Below are 19,300 nucleotides of genomic sequence, written 5' to 3'. Positions count from 1 at the left end.
TTCTTGGGAATATACTAAATATTATTATCTCACATTCTAGGAATCTTCCAATGAAACCAAACATAGTAATAACTACATTCCCAAGAATGTGGAATCACATTCCTGGGAACTTGGATGCTAGGAGTAATGTGGATTCCCCCGTATCAAACGCCACATAAGAGTAATGCAACAGCTATTACTATTTTACGATATTTTTACAAATTATTCATGTGATAAATTCTTACCGGTTTTTATCTAGACCAACTGCTAATATTACTTTTTTATTTACCATTAACTAGTCACCAAATCAAAAATTTGTAAAAAATGTTGTAAAATAGTTTGTAAATGACATATGACTAGGACGTTATGCCCTTGGCTATACTTAGTCAAACACACAGACCCTACACACGCACTGACATGATAATATGCTAGAATATGTAAGAAAGTCCGGCAATGAAAAGCAACTTGGGCACAATGAACAGCATTTTATAAATATTAATAGATTCCGATCAATATAATATGTTCTCCCTCCAATACACATAGAAACAAACTCAGGCTTACAACAGTTGAAAGAAACACTTTATCTACCTTAAATGGCTATAAAAACTCACAACCACTTAAGCTGAGGCCAATTGGTGTGCCTTCATGGTAGAAATCTAGATATTAACATGTATGTACACATTAATTTAAGCTCTCATTAAAGCCCTGTAGTATCTCAGAAAATCCTGCCGAACACATCTTATTCACGACCTTAAAACTTCGATTCAACCTACCAATACAACCCCAGGTACCACCAGTTCACAAAAGTGGAAGAAAAACAAAAGCTTCAGCCCCATGTAGAAGAACAAGTGAAGCCATCTGCATTTTGTACAATCTTCATCAGTCCATCCAAAAGTGGACCAGCCATTCAATCAATACATACATATATAATATATATACCCTATAAACCAAAGTAAAATTATTATGCAAGCTTGTCAAGCTGGAAATCCATGATTTGGGAGACTGCTTCAAGAAGCGCAGCTTCACTCATGCCAGGGAGCAAGGAATCCTTGGCTTCACGAACAATCTCCTCAATCACAGATTCCTTTGTCAAATTTTCTCTGCACATGATGCTTCCAATGGCAAAGGGAGTGAGACCTCTCTCTACTCCTTTCTTCAGAAGCATGGTAGATACCCGGAGTGTGCGGGCACACTCAAGTGGAATGTCCCATCCATAAAATTTCAGAAGCGCTATATCTTGCTCAGCATCTAGTGAATTTATGTAATCCACAGTGTCAGGAGAGTAAGGCTGATGGGCTTGCGGCCAGTAAAGCCACTCAAAGGTGCAGTCTTCAAACTGCAAAGAGGGCAAATGAGCTTTATTAGTAAAACCTGAATGATCTCAATTTTTGATGGACATGATAACAGATTTGTTAACAATTGTCACATAACTACAAAATGCATCAATTGGCTCACATCTTTTGATTTCAACATAACCCACATCTCAAATTTGAGAAACTGCCCACAAATCAAAACAAAAACTGAAACCACAAAGATATGCAATTTTGTCCACACATGCTCCTAGTTCTGCTTACCATGAGAGTATGAATAAAATGGGGTCTAGCATGCACATAGAGTCTATAGAGGGCTTGACAGAAAATGGAAATTAAATTCTACCATCATGCGTATTCCAATAGATATCACTCACAAAATGAACGCATGCAGGTGAAAGCTTAACGGTGTTGGAACAATTTAACTTTTGTTAAGGCAGAGAAGTGCAAAAAAAAAGAGATCGTGATACTTACAATCTCGGGCAAGCAGTAGCCATGATCAATTGGAATGAGAACAGTCTGACCATCCTCCCTTTTGCGGAACAATATGTTCCCAGCATGCCTATCTGCATTGGCCATTCTTATATCAAGCACACTGATCTTGTGTACCTCATCCACAGGGAAAGACCCAGGACCGATGTCCTCGCAACTTCCATTGTTCTTCATGAACAATTGCAATGAGCCAATTTTAACGTTCTTTGATGTGCAATCATACCCTTCTGGATGATTAAATCCTTTGTGCAAGCAGCGGACCAAGGCTGTAGGAGGTACACCAGCAAAGCCTATCGCTTCACCTGATAGGTTACGAGGCCCACTTCTTGGATGATCCAATACATAGGCTGCAACTTCTCTCAATGCTCCTTCTCCAACCTTTGTCCCCCTTTTCAAACCTTCACCATTTGTTGACACAGGTAGACCCGTAGGATTATATACAGCCATAGGCTCCTCGTCAATGGGCTTGAAAACGGAAACGTACTCTAGACCCAATGAATCTTGCATAAAATAAGCTCCTCCTGTGCCTTCAGAGGACCTGATGGGTTGATTGCCTCTCTCCAAACCATCAAATGTAGAGTTAATCATATCCCACATAAACGAGGGCAATTTGGCCTTGGGATTGACGGTGATCGGTTCCAAACAGAGATCTCTAACCGGCGGCTCCCTTTTTACAACTTGAAGCTCCCCCGGTTGATTTCCTCCTAGAACTCTTCCATCTCTCCTTTCATTTTCTGTTGCTGCCACAACCAAAAGTTCCAAATCTTTCTCGACAGGTTTAGCTCTAACTTTGGCAGATTTCTGAACCACCAAATGAATCACAGCATCATCGTTATTGCATATATCATCGACGAGAACCTGGTCCTCGAGTCTCTTACCATTGCAGAAAAGTTCTTTATCCTCAAGATCAGCCAAACCTTTCTCTTTCTTCCAAATACGTTGCTTGATATACCCGACATTTCGATACCTATCAACTTGAAATTCATACTCCTTTCCACAATTGGTCCTAACAGTGATCAACAGGAGATCAGAGAGCTTTAGAACCAAATGCAGAACATCCCCACCAGTGACACCATAGTCCTTGATGAGGGTATCATTCCTGGCCAATTCTCTGCCTCCATAAACTAGCTTCTGCTTCTTCACTACAAACCCTTTACATGTCTGGATCCTAAGTTTCACTGATGATATCGAATCGGACTCCAACACCCGCATAGGAATCACAGATCCAGCAACAGTAAGGTATACAAGAATGGATCCTTCCCCGCTTCGATAATGCCCGGCAGAATTCAATGATTCTTTGCGAATCGGACTCAAAGCAACACCACCAGCAGCAGACATTATTGTGTTCAAATAACTTGAACCCCAACAAGAAACTCAGGACCCGTCTCTCGTTATCTAACTCCAATTACATTTTTCCGTTCGAAAAGCTGTACGAATCCATCAATGTTTTCAGGCTCTTCAATCAAAATTTGATCAAAGAACCCCAACTTTCTAAACAATACCCAAAAACGAAAACCACACAAAAATGTGAAAAACAATCTATACAAAATCACAGGAATCCAAGACCTAAAAAACAAGATCTTTTCTGAAATTTTCGATGATATGCAAAACCCAGAACCCAAAACACAATGAAAATTAAACTCTTCAATCTCCCGGCTTCTAAGATGAAATCTTTGTTGTTAGCGGTCTAACTTCTAACATCTAACAAAGATTCAAGTCCCAAACCCCATTAGAAACAAAACAAAACCACAACAAACCACAACACAACACAAAACTCTCTTTACTAAAAAGTGGGTAAAGAAGAGAAATGCGAAGGGAGAGAGTGTGGATTCTTACGGGGAGAGAAAGAACCGAAGAGAAATGGGCTAAAAATGAGAGCTTAATAATAAAAAAAATGGAACCCAACAAAAAAAAAATTAAAAAGAAAGGGTGGTGGCGATTAATTGCCGAGGAACTGAACCGAGGTTTGGTTTTTCGCCAGATTTTCCGAGATTGTCGTGCGAGTCATCGGTTTCGATGACTCCGAGGTTTTCTCCGAGGTTTGCTGGTCCGATAAAAATGTCGCTTATGACAGAGAGAGAGAGTGAGAGAGAGGGAAAGAGAAACGGTATTATAGCCGTTGGCTTTTATAGATGGTTTCGAAGGTTTGACCCAACGACTAAGACCGTGACCCAAAAAAAGGAAAACGATGCCGTTTTATTTCTAACGGTTCTGTTTTTGTTTTTCCAGGAAATAGAGCAGCATTTTCAAGGAAACAAGGAGCGGACCTCCTCTATTCACATTGAAGACTTTTAGTCTTTTTTCAGTTACCAATGTGCCCTTTTCTGTTGTTGGTCTATAAACCCATAAATATATGAGTGTTTTTTTAGAAATGTTATATATACCACATTTTTACAATAAGGCCGTGTTTGGTTCGATGTAAAATATTTTCTAAGTATAAAATATTTTCAGGTGAAAATATTTTTCGAAAAAGAAAATATTTTTAGGTATTTGATGGTATTTTAAAAAATACTTTGAAAAATATTTTTTAGTGTTTGGTTGTGTTCTTGAAAATACTATAGAAAACACATTTTCTACTTGTTGCTCACATTTTCTCAGTTTCCAAATAAATATATAATATCATTTTTGAGCAGAGAAACACAAAAGAAACAAAACCCAAAAAAAAAAAAAATCATCAAATCCGGGAGAGAAGAAGGAAGAGAGAGAGAGGCGAGATCGCGCGATCGAAGGCGAAGGCTTCAATTGCGCTGTGGAGGCTTCGATCACGCGGCAGAGGCGAGATCGTGCGATCGGGGGTGACTGGGTTTGAGATCGCGCGGCGTTGGAGTCGATCTTTGATTGATCGGTGGTGAGAGGTACGGCCCCGATGGCGGTGGAGTCGATCTCGGGTTCAGGTGACCGGGCTCTCTCTCTCTTTCTCTGACGGTGACCGGGCTCTCTCTCTCTTGGTTCGGTTCTTTTTTTTTTTCCGAAAATACTTTGAAGGTAAAATAGAAACGGAAATGGTTTTACGGATGAGAAGGGGTATTTTATGGTCAAAGTGTAAGTGATTTTTAGTTGACCAAATTTTCAGTTGCTGCCAAACACACACAAATGTGTAAAATATTTTCTGAAATTGATTTACCAGTGAAACAAACGCAGCCTAAATTCTAAGTGACAAATTATTATTGACGGTTAGTGATGGGTGAAAAAGTAGTTTCAGTAATATGTTCAAATTAGAATTAATTACAACTTACCACCTTTAATTTGTTGTGAAAATATTGTGAATGTAACATTTCTAATTTTTCTCCCCTAATACCAAAATTATAGGAAAAGATATGGTCCAGATAGATAATCTAAACTACTAAATAGATATGATCTCCACGTTATATGAAAGTTTGAGAATTTTCTAAATATAAATTTAAATCATAAAAAAAAATCTAAATTTAAAGTTTTTTTTTTCCTTAAATATAAATGTAAAATTTCACGTTTGAAATTTTTTATTTTTAGGGGGTAATTTAAGGTTAACCATATATTATTCACTCATAAATCAATGGGTAAAGTTTCTTGTCATTGAATAAGAGATCTAAAATAAAATAAGACGGACGTCATAGGTTAAAACTAATTTAAAAAAATGTAATTTTTTTAAAGACTTGTGAAGAACAGGTTAAATAACAACAATTAAGCATTAGTTTCAAAATTTTGGGACTAACAAGGGTTGATCATGTATATTTTTTTCATCGTTCTATTATTTCAAAAAATCTGTTCTCGATAAATTATTAATTATCTCCTTAATTGACATAGTTTTTTAAAACTTTTTTTTAATGTAAAACAACATTAATTTGATCTTTTAACTATTGGTTATAAATTTTTTTTTTTTGAAGAGAACTATTGGTTGTAATTTAATTGTTCATTCGATAATTATTTTTTGGTTGGGGGAGTATATATGACCACTTCAAATAAATTGTTAAAATTTTAATGAAGGGAAAACCAATGAAGAAATTGAGTTGACTTTGGAAGTTATGGGATCAAATTGAAACGTAAATAGTTGATGGGCTAAAAGGAAATTACAAAATATTTACAAAATTAGTGATAATGAATGCAATTAGTGTCACTTGAATAGCATGATAAATAAATATTTTATTATTTTTTATGATTGGTAATGTTGACACATTAATTTGTGAAATTTATTTAATGAAATTTATAGCATCCATACCATCACTAATTCATACCATTGCACATCTTTGATGCGCTGGTCACTTCACAAGTATAAGTGTTTGTGGGGAGTTAGAGTCGGGGTTCAAGTCTCTAGGTTAGAGTTTTACACACTTGTATATTTAGATTAGGTTAATAAAATTTCTATCTTGTATTAAAAAAAAATTAATTGCACCATAATTGAATGGCCAAATTAGTAATTTTCTATAATAAAAAACATTGTTAACATGTGACGTTATTACATTTTTTTTTACCTGGTCTCATGAGCTTAAAAAAAAAAAAAAGTTTCCCCTAAATTTTAGCTAGAAGGAATAGCAAATGAAGTCTAGAAGAAATAGTTAATGAAGTTTTAAGAGTATTGAAATTGTACTAGATGAAATTAATTGTAATGTACACTATGACATCAAACATAGGAAATTAGAAAGCATATTAATCTCCGCACATAAAGCCAATGGAAATAGTCTACCTTCAAATCAGTTTAATTGAAACTTCCTCCTTTTTAGTAGCATAAGTTTTTAATAAGTCATGTGATTTATTTAATTAAATCACGTAAATAATATTTTATAAATCACTGTACAATGAGTTGGTAAGAGAATTGGGAAAATACTTGTACTTAGCCAATATATGCTATGCAACTCCTAAAAAAAATAGAACAGCGAATCTTCAATGTCAAGCATAGTTGACACTTGACAATGAGAGTCAATCCTCTTATTGGATAAAAGAGAATTTCTATTTAGTTTGTTGAAAATGAGTTATCTTAATTTGATGGCAAGAATCTCGGGTTGGAATGCAGGGTAATTTAGTAAAAACCAAAGCAGATATTTCAGGTGGGTTTGCCTGTCAGACCTGTCACGTGGTACAATATTATTTGCTGAGTGCAAGGTCGGATTTGAATGACGAATCTAGTAAAAGTGTGAAACAAAAATGATGTGGCTCATCAACTCTCTCACTCAATAATCTATCAAAAAACACAATAACAACAAAATGGTATTAAAAAAAACACACACACAATAACAATCAACTATATTAAGCTTAATTTTGTTGGTTCAGATATTTCTTATTTTTTATATATTATATTACATTTTAAATCATCTAATTTTATAATTTTCAAGATAAATTTTGACTAAGCACATTTTGTCTCCTAAAAAGAATTACGGTTATTTTATTCTATTAGCTGATAAATTAGCCATGACAAGATAAAAACAAGTTTGAAAGAACATCCTTATTTCAAACTGATAAAGGTAAAGAAAGTGTTGCTCTACTGGCTAGTATGTGCTACACTGTTACTGCATTACCTTGTCGATAAACATGAAAAAAAGAAGAACTTTTTAAAGAGTTTACATAAATTAAAATCAAATATGAAAGATCAAAATGAAAATTTTAAAATGTTAAGAGTCAAAATAAAAACAATCCTAAATGTTAAATGTTAAAAGTGTGCTTTAGTCTTAAATTAAAGTTGAAACTTAAATGGTATTCGTTCATGCCATGGCTTTGTGAATATTGGAGCATGTAATTTCTTTTAAGATGAGTATGAAAAATCATGAAGCGTAATGTTAGGCTTATTACATATTTTATTAAATAAGTCTTACAAATTTATATATTACCGATCACATAAAGTTAATAAAAGTAAAAGTAATTTTAGAGTCAAGAGCCTTATAACTCAACTATCATTTTTGATATTTTTCAATAAAAAAATTTAGAGTTCAAATTATCTCCTCTAATTATCAAATTATCAACAAAAAAAAAAAGTAATGATTGGAAAATAACAAATATATAAGTTTGTAATACTATGCATTAAATTTGTAGCATTCTTAATATCACTCAAAGCAATATAAACAATTACTTATTATAGTATTTTTTTATGGGATTTATTAATTATATTTTTGACGTAACATCCATCAACTTCATAATCACATAAGTTGGTAATGTTTTGAAGTAAAAATGGTAGAAACTTTAGCATTTTTTTAATCATGAATGCAGCTTTTAATATTAATTAAAATGCAGACGTTGCAGGGAGCCTCCATATGGGTTGTAGTTGTACACTAGCTCAAGCTCATACTCACACAGTTCTCTTTGTCGCAGCATGAATCAAAAGCCATTTAATAGAATCTTTTTACTTATTTTTAATCGGCTACTTTCATGTACAAACAAATTTTTAAAGGGTCTGAATTTTCAATAATTGCTATACACGTGCACATCCACACACGAACTTCTATTATTATTATTATTAGTTTTTTTTAAGCCAATTTCTATTATTAAGCTAAGGAATTTAATTTTTTTTCTCTCTTTCGGTTAGTGAAAGCAAATCAATTGGCTGTGATTCACAGCAAAAGAGGAGGGTTGTTTGAGTCAGTATCAATTAAGATAAATTATAAATATAAAATGAATTATGAAGCATCTTTTTTTAGGTTCATTCCCCTTTAATCTCTTTGTTTTTATTATATAACCTTTTTTTTGGGTAGAAAGGCCTAGTTAATCGCCGGTGCACCAGAAAAGGGTCCCGAATCCATAATACAAATCTGCAAAAGCACTCAGCAAATTATGAACTGTACCCTTTTGTGAAAAAAAAAATGAAGCTAATTTTATAATTTAGAGTGGGAGTAAGTTAATGAACAATAGACACCTCACTCTCTCAAAAAAAAAAAAAAAAAAGGGCACCTCAACTTAAATTATTACAAGTTAGTGTGTAATTATATCAGCCATTTGCTTAATGATGTCTCCACAAATATATCTATTTAATTGTTGAAAAATGTTAACTGATACTGCAAAGATCCTGCTTTAGAAAATAATTTTAAAAATTTATATTATAAGAAATTTTTTTTTAATGATTTTTTATTGTTATCGATGGCTTTATATATATATATATATATATATATATATATATATATATTTTTTTTTTTAATACAAGATAAAATTCTACTCTAGCCTAATCTAAGTGTGTATATGTGTAAAACTCCCTCCTGAAGACTTGAACTCCGACTCTTGCCCTCCACACTCCATAAACACTTATACTTGTGAAGTGATCATCGCACTAAAGATTATTAATGATTGATCTAAAAACAATCGATAATCGAACATTAATTATTTTCATTCCGTGCGTATTACTATTATTAGGTTTGCATTTTTGCAAGGAAAGTTTCTCAAAAGAATTTCTAGAGAGTAGTTGCAGTGAACGTGGGTTTCAAGTTTAACTTCTAAAGCATCAATTTTGAGATTGGCTTTGAAATAAGCAGCAAGAAATTAAAAGATGTGTTGGGTTTCCACTTTCCATAACTTTGGTAACTGTACTTTGCATTATTATGTACTATCATGCAATTGAAAAGGCTGGATAGGTGGACCTAAGGTCTATTATGAGTTTTTCTTTAGTGGTTACATTATGAACGTTGAAGATAAAGGTTGGTTTTTATTTTTTGGTGAAAGAAAATGTTGATTTGTTAATAAAAAATGGTACAAAAAAAAGGGATGAAGTGCTTTTATGGGCACTAATGCACTATCATGATTCTTCATGTGGCCATGGGGGCCTTAGGCCCCATATCTCTATTCTTAGAAATATTATAACTCAAATAATAATAATAACATATAAACACAATTTACAATTCAACAAATCTGTCACCTTCCATGTTACGTTAACCACGTTATAAAGCTCTAAGAAAGACACCAATTCCTACCTTTCACTGTCAGAAAAAAGAAAGACACCAATTCATAGTTAAGAAGGTGGCATTTACTAACGTGTTAAAATGTTAGTTTATATTGATGCAATTAGTCAATTACACGTTACCTCTCTCTTTTTTCTTTGATAGTAGTAGGTACGTTACTTCTCATTTGACTATAAATATTCACATATATATATATATATATATTTTTGGTAAAATGGAATTTTCAATAAGAAGAACTAACGAGAAAGCAACAGCTCAAGACAAAGCCTATTGAAAAACATCCCCTGACAACTAACCATAACAAGAGGCACCAAGTCCACAGGCGGACAAAAGAAGGAAATGAAATCTAAAGATTGACAACTACCTAAGTTAGCTAAACGATCAGCACACCTATTAGCTTCACGATAGATATGCTAGATGCTAAGTTGGGGAATTTGCACAGCTAGACGTCTACAATCATCGAAAAGTGAGGAGACTATAGTATTAGCATATGAAGGATTTTTGAGAGCATCCACTAGAGTTGTGGCATCAAGCTCCACCATAACAGCATTCAAGTTTAGCTAGTTACACAAGAGGAGACCATCATGCAGGGCCCAAGTTTCAGCTAAGAAGCTGCTAACTTTACCGATTTTTCTAGTGAAGCCCATGATCCAATTGCCTCGATCATCTCTAATCAGCCATCCTCCTCCAGCAGTCCCTGAAGTAGCATCCGCAAACTCATCGGTATTGAGCTTGACCCAACCCGTACTTGGCTTTTCCCATTTGATTTGTTTGATTACCATTCGGTTGTTGCACCTTGGCTGAGTAACACACAACACATACTCCATTGCTTGCATAATTATCAAATTGGTAAGGTTCGGGTTGACTCCTTTGTTGTTGAAGACAACTTGATTCCTTTGCTTTTGAAGAGGATAAAATAGGAGACGGATCTCTCCTTAAAGCATGACGGTACGGTATTGACATGTGGATGGTCAACGGGTCAATGTTACAAGGACACATAGTGGACGGTTGTAACATCTGGCCTCCGTTTGTATTGATTAGGCTTTAAGGATTCCTAACCGGAATCAACTTGCATTTCGCGATAAGTCTGATATGGCTTTGCTTGATCTCCACGCAAACGTGAATAAGGAGAGTTCTTGCGTCACACGTTTAACCATAATCAAAAGACTCCTATAAGGAAAAGAACTCTATAAGGTATGTAGAATCGGAGAGGTGCTATCCTAAAAGGAAAGGGTTTCCTGGCCAAGGCATAGATGATAACCCTACACTGATATAAATACCCCAAAACCCTCATAAATCAAGGTACGCATTATTGACTCAACTCTGGCACTTTAGGGTTGTGAAAAGTTCTAACTCGACCTTCGGAGGGTTTTTAGCCGGCACCACACCAGTGCTCTCTGATAGGTCTTTGTTTTTTGTTTTATAGGTGTTGTTTCGATTTGAGAGTGCGTGTAGCTTATTGGTGATTTTTTTGGCATCATCAGTTGGCGCCGTCTATGGGAAAGAAAATCAGCACTGGAGGGTAATTAGCCTTTGCTCTATCCCTGAGACAAAAAGTTGCATGGTACTCACTCGATCGATGGCAACAACCAACAATCAAGGCGACGAACCGCACGCCACAGCTCTAGAGAGGCAAGTCCAAACGCTTGCGGCGGTGGTTGAGCGCCTAACTAAGCAGAATCATGATCTAGAAGAGCAACTGCGGCAAAGGAATGCACACCCAAGTGCACCAGAGGAAGACCAGGAAGGTGCTAGCGCGGATGGGGGGAACGCGGAAGGGCTTGAGGGTAGTAACGCTCTGAGTAGACCGGAGCGGCAGGACACCAACCGGCCATCCATCTCAAACACCTTACCAACTCACATAGCAGCTGAGATGCAGGAGATGAGGGAATAGATGGATGTGATGATGAATGCCCTCAGAGGTCGAATCTCCAGCGACCTGGTTGACCTAGTCCATAGAACAGATTCGCCTTTCACAGCGCTCATAAGTTCATGCCCCCTTCCCCCAAAATTTCGCATGCCTTAGGTGGAAAATTACGACGGATCCAAGGACCCATTGGATCACTTGGAATCTTTCAAGACCCTAATGCATCTTTAGGGTGTACCGGATGAAATCATGTGTAGGGATTTTCCCACCACATTGAAAGGACCTGCGAGGGATTGGTACAGTAGGTTGACGCCTAATTCCATCGACACTTTTAAGGAATTAGGCGCACAGTTCATATCACACTTTATCGAGAGTCACCGGCATAAAAAGTCTACCGCGTGTCTAATGAACATTAGGCAACGAGAAGACGAGACTCTAAGATCATACATAGCCCGCTTTAACAAGGAAACCCTCTCAATAGACGAGGCGGATGATAAGATACTTGTAGCAGCGTTCACAAACGGGCTGCGGAAGGGTAAGTTCCTGTTTTCTCTGTATAAGAATGACCCAAAGACTATGTTCGAAATTTTTTACAGGGCAATGAAGTACATGAACGTAGAGGATGCCTTGCTGGCCCGAGAGGAAAAACCTAGAAAAAGGGAAAGACAGGAAGATACACGATCGGATAAGGGACGGAAGATGGCTAGAACCGGAGAGCGATGGGAAGATCGACGACCCAAACCCCAATCGACCAAGTGTTAATGCAGATCAAAGATGAAGGAACCCTGACGTTTCCTGGCAAGCTGAAGGGAGATCCGAACAAGAGGCCAAAAGACAGATATTGCCGTTTTCATGGCGATCATGGCCACGATACGACAGATTGTTATGACTTAAAATAGCAAATTGAAGCCCTCATTAGGCAAGGAAGGTTGCAAAGGTTTGTGAGGAAGGAGAGAACGGATTAACTCCAGGAACAAAATCTCCGACGGGAGAACGAGCGTCCTAGACCACCGGTAGGAGACATACGGATGATTGTGGGGGGCACTACTTTTTCAGGGTCGTCCAAAAAGGCCAGAAAAACCTATTTGTGGATGGTTCAAAGCATCCAGTCGACAGGTTCCTCACCGAAAATGGCGCGACATGATAACCCCAGCATCCGGTTTTCGGAAGAAGATGCGCGACGCCTTCACCACCCGCATAACGACACGCTCATCATCAGCATACGGGCAGGGGACTACAACATGCATCGAGTTTTGGTGGATAACAGAAGCTCAGCGGATATCATCTACTACCCCGCGTTCCAGCAAATGGGGATTGGTAGAGAACGACTAATCCCAATAAATGCACCACTTGTTGGCTTCGGAGGAACAAGGGCATACTCTTTGGGCGTGGTCACGTTGCCTGTGACGGTCGGAGATTACCCTCAACAAATAACCAAGGATGTAGCTTTTCTTGTCGTTGATTGCTCTTCTGCTTACAACGCCATCCTCGGACGGCCTACTCTCAATGCATGGAAGGCTGTAACTTCGACCTACCACTTAATGGTCAAATTCCCTTACGGGGTTGGAGAGCTACGCGGAAATCAGGTGGTTGCACGAGAATGCTACGTCGCCATGATGGAAATGGACGACCACCTTCAAGCAATGAACATCGAGGAACAGCGAATGGTAGCGAAACCGGCGGAAGAGTTAGAAGAGGTACACCTTGACGACTCTAGGCCCGAGCGGACCACCAGAATTGGCACCTTGGCTAGCCAAACAGTCCGACAGGCGCTTATAGTATTCCTCAAGGAAAACCAAGATGTTTTTGCATGGAGTCACGAGGAGATGCTAGGAATCGACCCGTTGATCATAATCCATAGTTTGAAAGTATCACCCTCATTCTCCCCTGTCCGACAGAAGAAGCGAGTATTTGCCCTGGAACGAGACCGAGCCATAGCTGAGGAAATATAGAAGTTACAAGAAGCAGATTTCATACGCGAAGTGTACTACCCGGATTGGTTGGCAAACGTAGTAATGGTCAAGAAGGCCAACGGGAAGTGGAGAATGTGTGTCGACTTCACGGATCTAAATAAGGCGTGCCCTAAAGATAGTTACCCACTCCCGCATATTGACACCTTGGTGGATTCCACCGTAAGGCACGAACTCTTGAGCATTATGGATGCCTTCTCCGGCTACAACCAAATTAAATTGGATAAGGTTGATCAAGAAAAAACCTCGTTCGTAACAAGTCAGGGGCTTTTTTGCTACAAAGTAATGCCTTTCGGGCTTAAAAACGCCGGAGCCACGTATCAGAGATTGATGAACAAGATGTTCACGCACCAAATTGGCCAAAACGTGCAAGTTTACGTAGATGATATGTTCACTACAACAAAATGTAACTACAGTGACGAATTTTAGTGAGGAAAATTTTTTCGTCGCAAAAAAGGACCATATAGCGACGAAATATAAATTTCGTCGCTATTTATAAAAAAATGGGTGACCTTTAGCGACGAAATATTGATTTCGTCGCTATAGGGATGCTGAATTAGTGGCGCGGATCAAGTGGGCCGGCGCAAAACCAAAATGGATCTACAGCGACGACTTTGTTTGTCGTTAAAAGTTCTAGTCTTTTGCGACGAAAACCTTTCGTCGCTAAAGGTGCTGAAAATTATGCTTTTAGTGACGAAACATCTTTTGTCGCTGAAGGTGACAATTAGCGACGAAATATTTTCGTCGCTAAAAAGAAAAACATAAGATTTGTTTGGAGCAATAGCGACGAAACTAAATTCGTCACTAAAGGCTATGAATAGCGACGAAACATAGATTTCGTCACTATAGAGGTTGCTGAATTAGGGGCGCAAATTGAAAGGGTAGGCGCGAAATCAAGTGTAGCTACAGCGACGAATATATTTCGTCGCTAAAAGTTGTAGTTTTTGCGACGAAAAAAGTTAGTCGCTAAAGGTGCAACTGTCATACTTTTAGTGACGAAACCATTTTCGTCGCTAAAGAAGACAATTAGCGACGAAAAGCGTTCGTCGTTGAAAAAAACACATGATTTAGCAACGTAAATCTGCGAGGAAATTAAAATCGTCGCTAAAGCTAATATATAGTGACGAAATTGAACTCGTCGCTATAGCTATCCTATATATTCCTCTTTAACTCTCTTTTTTTCTCTCACTCATTCAGCAATTCCCAAATCCTTTCACTGATACCCACTCCCTCACACATTACCCACTCCCTCACACACCCAAATCGGACCTCCGGCGACGCCCAAATCGCACCTTCAGCGACGCTTTGGCACCGGCGACCTGAGGCGACGCTCCTGCACCGGCGACGTTCACATCCCGACGGTTTTGCATCGCGTTGCGCCGGTTTGCAACGCGTACCGCGACGCTTCACATCGCGCCGCAACGCTTCGCCGCGACGCTTTGCCGCGATGCTTTGCCGCGACGCTTTGCCGCAACGATTTGCATCGCGCTGCGACGCTTCTCCGTGACACTGCGCTGCGACAGTTCGCATTGTGTCGCGATGCTTTGCCGCAACGATTCACATCGCGCCGCAACGATTTGCATCGCGCCACGACGCTTCGCCGCGACAGTTCTCATCGCGCCGTGACGGTTCGCGTCGAGACGATTCTCAACGATCCAGCGACTCGCCGCGACGCTTCAGCGACTCACTGGCGACGCTCAACAACTCATCGGCGACGCTCCGGCGACCCTTCGGCTTCCGTCTCCATAGGTAATTTTATTTTATTTTTTGGATTTTTGTCATTTATTTTTTATTTTCTTTTCTGGAAATTAGATTTGTACATGCATTTCAATCAGCCTGACCATGTTTTAATCAATTTATATTTGGTTCATTTACAATGATTTGGAAACTTGTTCAAGTGGCATATCTGTGCATCTTGTTTCAAAATGAAAATGGAGTGGAAGATCTACTTTTACCTAGGTATAGACAGATGCTGAGGTATAAGGTTTTACTAACAATATTTCTTGTTGGATGAATTTCAAGTGAGTTTGGTGCTATTGGATTGCATACAAGCATTACTTCAGGTAACCTTGTCACATTTCTCTCTTCTATGTGGATTTGAGTTAATGTCTATCAGACAATGATTTGTGAATTTTGAAGCAAAACTTTAAGGTTATAAGTTTTTATCAATCTAGCTATGGTATGAAATAAGCATTAATTTTAGTATTCGGTCTTGAATATATTCCTTGCAGTTCAAAAGTTGCAGGTTTCAAACAAGTTTACATGTAAAGTAATATTGTTTTCAGATTATAATGAAACCCTATATATTCAAGAGGAAATGTCCTGTTAGTAGTTATGCTTGCCTTTAAACTGTGTTATTTTCTACTATGCATTAAGGGTTGTTAGAGGGCGTGTTTAGCAACATTTAGGAGCCTAGTTTGCAGTCTAGTATGTACCATTTTGGCATTAGTTGTACACTTGAGAGGGAAAGGCCTTTGGATCAGATTCTTGACAGGGTCTACTGAACAAGCATTTCTGTTTTCTCATGGAATTAATTTAATTAATAAGCAAAAACAGATTAATGGGCAATCTTTGAAGTCGTTCCTTTCTTTAAATTTGCTTCCCTAACCCATCATTTCCCTCTTATTGTGCAATTTATGTTCAATTTACTTAATGGGCACTCAAAATAGAATTGTGATAAAATTTTGTTTGGTTTAGAAGAGAAAATGTAGTGTGACACCATTGTTGAAATGAGAATATTTTTCATGACTTGTTGAAATTTGTAACTTAGTTTTATGTCACCTTATTTCATCTTTGTACAATGCTTCATCTTTGACTGAAATTTTGATTAATTGAGTTGGATGGAAATAGAGATGTTTTGGAAGTGCCTATGTTGTTAGGGGAATTATTGCGTCAAAATGTTTTGTCTTATAGGTTGAGTTTTAAGTAGTTTAGCTTATTTAATTACTTTTTGCACCTATGGTTTCAATCAACTGAACTACTTCTCATTCTTTTCCTTCAATCTTACTATTTAACTCTAAAGTCTAATGGTAATGAAATTGGGCTAAATGTTCCATTGTCTAAACTCAATGACACGCCACCTGCATGTGATTCAGAGAAGCTACAACTGGTATGTTGACCAGTTTAATATGGATATTGATGTGGTCTGTACTTATCTTGAACTTGATATAGATATTGATGTGGTCATTTGTTGTGTTGAGTTAGTAGCAATTGTATTCAAATTTTGTACTTGTGAATTGCTTGATATGGATAATGGTGTAGACTATGATGTTAAGTTAGTAGCAATTGTACTTAGCTTTCATGTCAATACATAGTTTCAAAAAATGCCCAAAAAGGCCAAATACGCTCATAATATACCAAGGTATGAGATGGCAAGATTGGATAGAATGAGGCAAAACCAAGAGAGAATTGATGCTTTGGGATTGAAGCACATCTCAACTTCTCTAAAGGATTCTGCTCAGTCCAATTGTGCAAAAGGGAAAAGAAGTAGAGCTAGTGTTATGGTAGATGATGATTATGTACCACCTATTGGTGACGATGACAATGATGATGAGTCATCTAATTCTATAATCCATAAGGTACAATAGATGTTCCATAGGGTACAATAGATGATAATAATTTTGTTCCATTATTTGTAATGACTTTGTTGTTTCATTAAATGTATGTTTGTTAGTTACAGATGGCACCAGGATGGCTTACACGCTCGCGAGGTGAGGCATCTATTCCGGTGGTCCAATCTATGGTCCAATCTACGGAAACACCTCCTGAGGCAAATCCTCTTGCCCAAAGTTCTTCTAGTGCAGAGGCACAGGCTACCAATGCATTAACTAGCACGACTGGTAATTACACAGATTATACTTCACTTAATTTACTATTGAGATTATACTTCACTTAATTTAACATTGATAATGTTTAAATAGGATCGGCTAGCAGAAATACCCGTGGAACAACACGAGGTATAGCAGTGCGGGCACTTGTTGAAAAAAGTGGTAAGCTGCCAGTACGTATAACTGCAGAGTACGATGCTCCTGTTGGGAAGAATGCATGCAAGCTGGTCAATCAAATTGGCGTACAAGTGCGAAGTAATTTGTCTAATTACAATGTGAAAAATTGGAAAAGTGTTGATGTTGCTACTAGAGATGTGGTGCTTCAAAATATAGCGATAAATTTACATTGATAACGTCTAACTTGTCTTTATTTTCATTAAGCATATTAAATTTATATAATAATATTTTTATAATACATATACACTTCATTTTACAGGATCAGTTTGAGCTACACGGAGATTCCAACTTGGTAACAAAAGCATTAAATACAAAATGTGGAAGATTATTGAGTTGCAACTCCAATAAGTTGCATCAAACTTATAAAAAGCTTGTAGAATCTCATGGTGCTGACTATGCAAGAAGCCACCCGCCAAAGAATGCCACACTTGAGTAGTGGACTGGACTCATTGATGGGAAATGGACTAATAAGGATTGGCTGGTAAATTATTTATGCGTATATTTTTATTATCTAATGTTTACTATATTATGTTGTCAAATGATTAACTTAATACTTAGGTGAAGTAAATGTATACTGTTTTATTCATGATTTAATAAGTATCTTGAATGTTCTGTATTAGGAAAAATCAAGAAAGAACTTTGAAAATAGGAAGAAAACTTCAGGCAAACATAGATGCGGGACAAAGGCACTTGCTGTTAGGGTTGATGAGAAGGTGAATATTTTTTTCATTTTCTTAAACCTCAATATATTACACGTTGTGATTAATTAACTATATCTATCTAACCCTCGAATGTTAATTAATCAGACAAATAATAATGGCGGTCAAGTTCCTGAATTGGCAAAAATCTTCAAAGATGTTCATTTCAATCCAAATACAAATATGTGAATACACCATGAGGATGAAGTGACATATGTATGTGTAGCATTCCATCCCTATCATTCCATTTATATCATGTTTGTAAAGGTATAACATATGTAGTATTAATGTTGTGATTGTTTCTTTCTCTCTTTCAAATGATAGGAAACTATTCTCAAAGTGCAAGAGGATCATTGTCAAGATCCTAATGCAATTCCCCTTACACAAGAGGAGATTTCAAACTTGGTTTTTAAGAAGAAGTCCGGTATTGTAAAAGGACTTGGCATGAGACCATCTTCTTCTCTAGTAACTACCGCTTCATCTAATTCCTCGGTGGAGTATATCCAACAGCTAGAAAATGAGATAATTGAGCTCAAAAAGGCAAGAGCTAGGGACCAAGAGGAGCGAGTTAGGGACCAAGAGGAGCGAGTTAGGGAGCGAGCTAGGGAGCGAGAGGCACGAGCTAAGGAGCAAGAGGCACGAGCTAAGCAAGAAGAGGTCCAACAGAATATTCTTAACTTTTTGAGGAGCAAGGGTTATGATGATGCTCTTACCTATGGGGGTGGTTCATCTTCAAGTTAAAACACTTATTGGTTAGTACTTTATATTACATTTGAAAATTTATATTTGCTTTGTACAACTTATAAATTAGGAGTTGTGATTTTAATTCATTAGTGTGGCTACTCTTAATGCATTGTTAGAAATGTTTCTTATAACATAGTTTATGTTTTTACTTTATGATTTTAATGTAGTATTGTTTTTATATTTGTGTAGATTTCTTATTGGTGGCTTTTAGGAGATTTACTTTTGGCATTACTTGAAGACATATGAGGACATCTTTCATTAGTTCTAATTATATTATGCTACACTTTTTGTATTGTTATAAAATATCTTGAGTTATTGTATGTATTGCAAACTTTTATTGTATGGAAGTTGTTTGAATTGGATGCTTCTTTTATTTTTTACTTGTG

The 19,300-nt window shown here is 37.2% G+C and overlaps 2 protein-coding genes across 2 annotated transcripts; one reads left to right on the top strand and one right to left on the bottom strand.

The window, feature by feature from the left end:
* Positions 1 to 654: 654 nt before the first annotated feature.
* On the bottom strand, positions 655 to 3,738 carry LOC142642688 (phosphatidylinositol 4-kinase gamma 4-like). Its single transcript, XM_075817101.1, has 2 exons — positions 1,764 to 3,738; positions 655 to 1,315 (listed from the first exon to the last, which is right to left on the bottom strand). The coding sequence occupies exons 1-2, from the start codon at positions 3,117 to 3,119 to the stop codon at positions 941 to 943; spliced, it is 1,731 nt and encodes a 576-aa protein (XP_075673216.1). The 5' UTR covers positions 3,120 to 3,738; the 3' UTR covers positions 655 to 940.
* An 8,890-nt stretch (positions 3,739 to 12,628) lies between these two features.
* On the top strand, positions 12,629 to 13,450 carry LOC142624377 (uncharacterized). The gene has a single exon (XM_075797944.1). It carries the CDS (start codon positions 12,629 to 12,631, stop codon positions 13,448 to 13,450), a length of 822 nt encoding a protein of 273 aa, XP_075654059.1.
* Positions 13,451 to 19,300: the final 5,850 nt, after the last annotated feature.

This window comes from Castanea sativa, chromosome 1 (genome assembly GCF_040712315.1).
Source record: "Castanea sativa cultivar Marrone di Chiusa Pesio chromosome 1, ASM4071231v1".
Classification (NCBI taxonomy): domain Eukaryota; kingdom Viridiplantae; phylum Streptophyta; class Magnoliopsida; order Fagales; family Fagaceae; genus Castanea; species Castanea sativa.
This window is presented reverse-complemented; position numbering and strand designations above follow the sequence as displayed.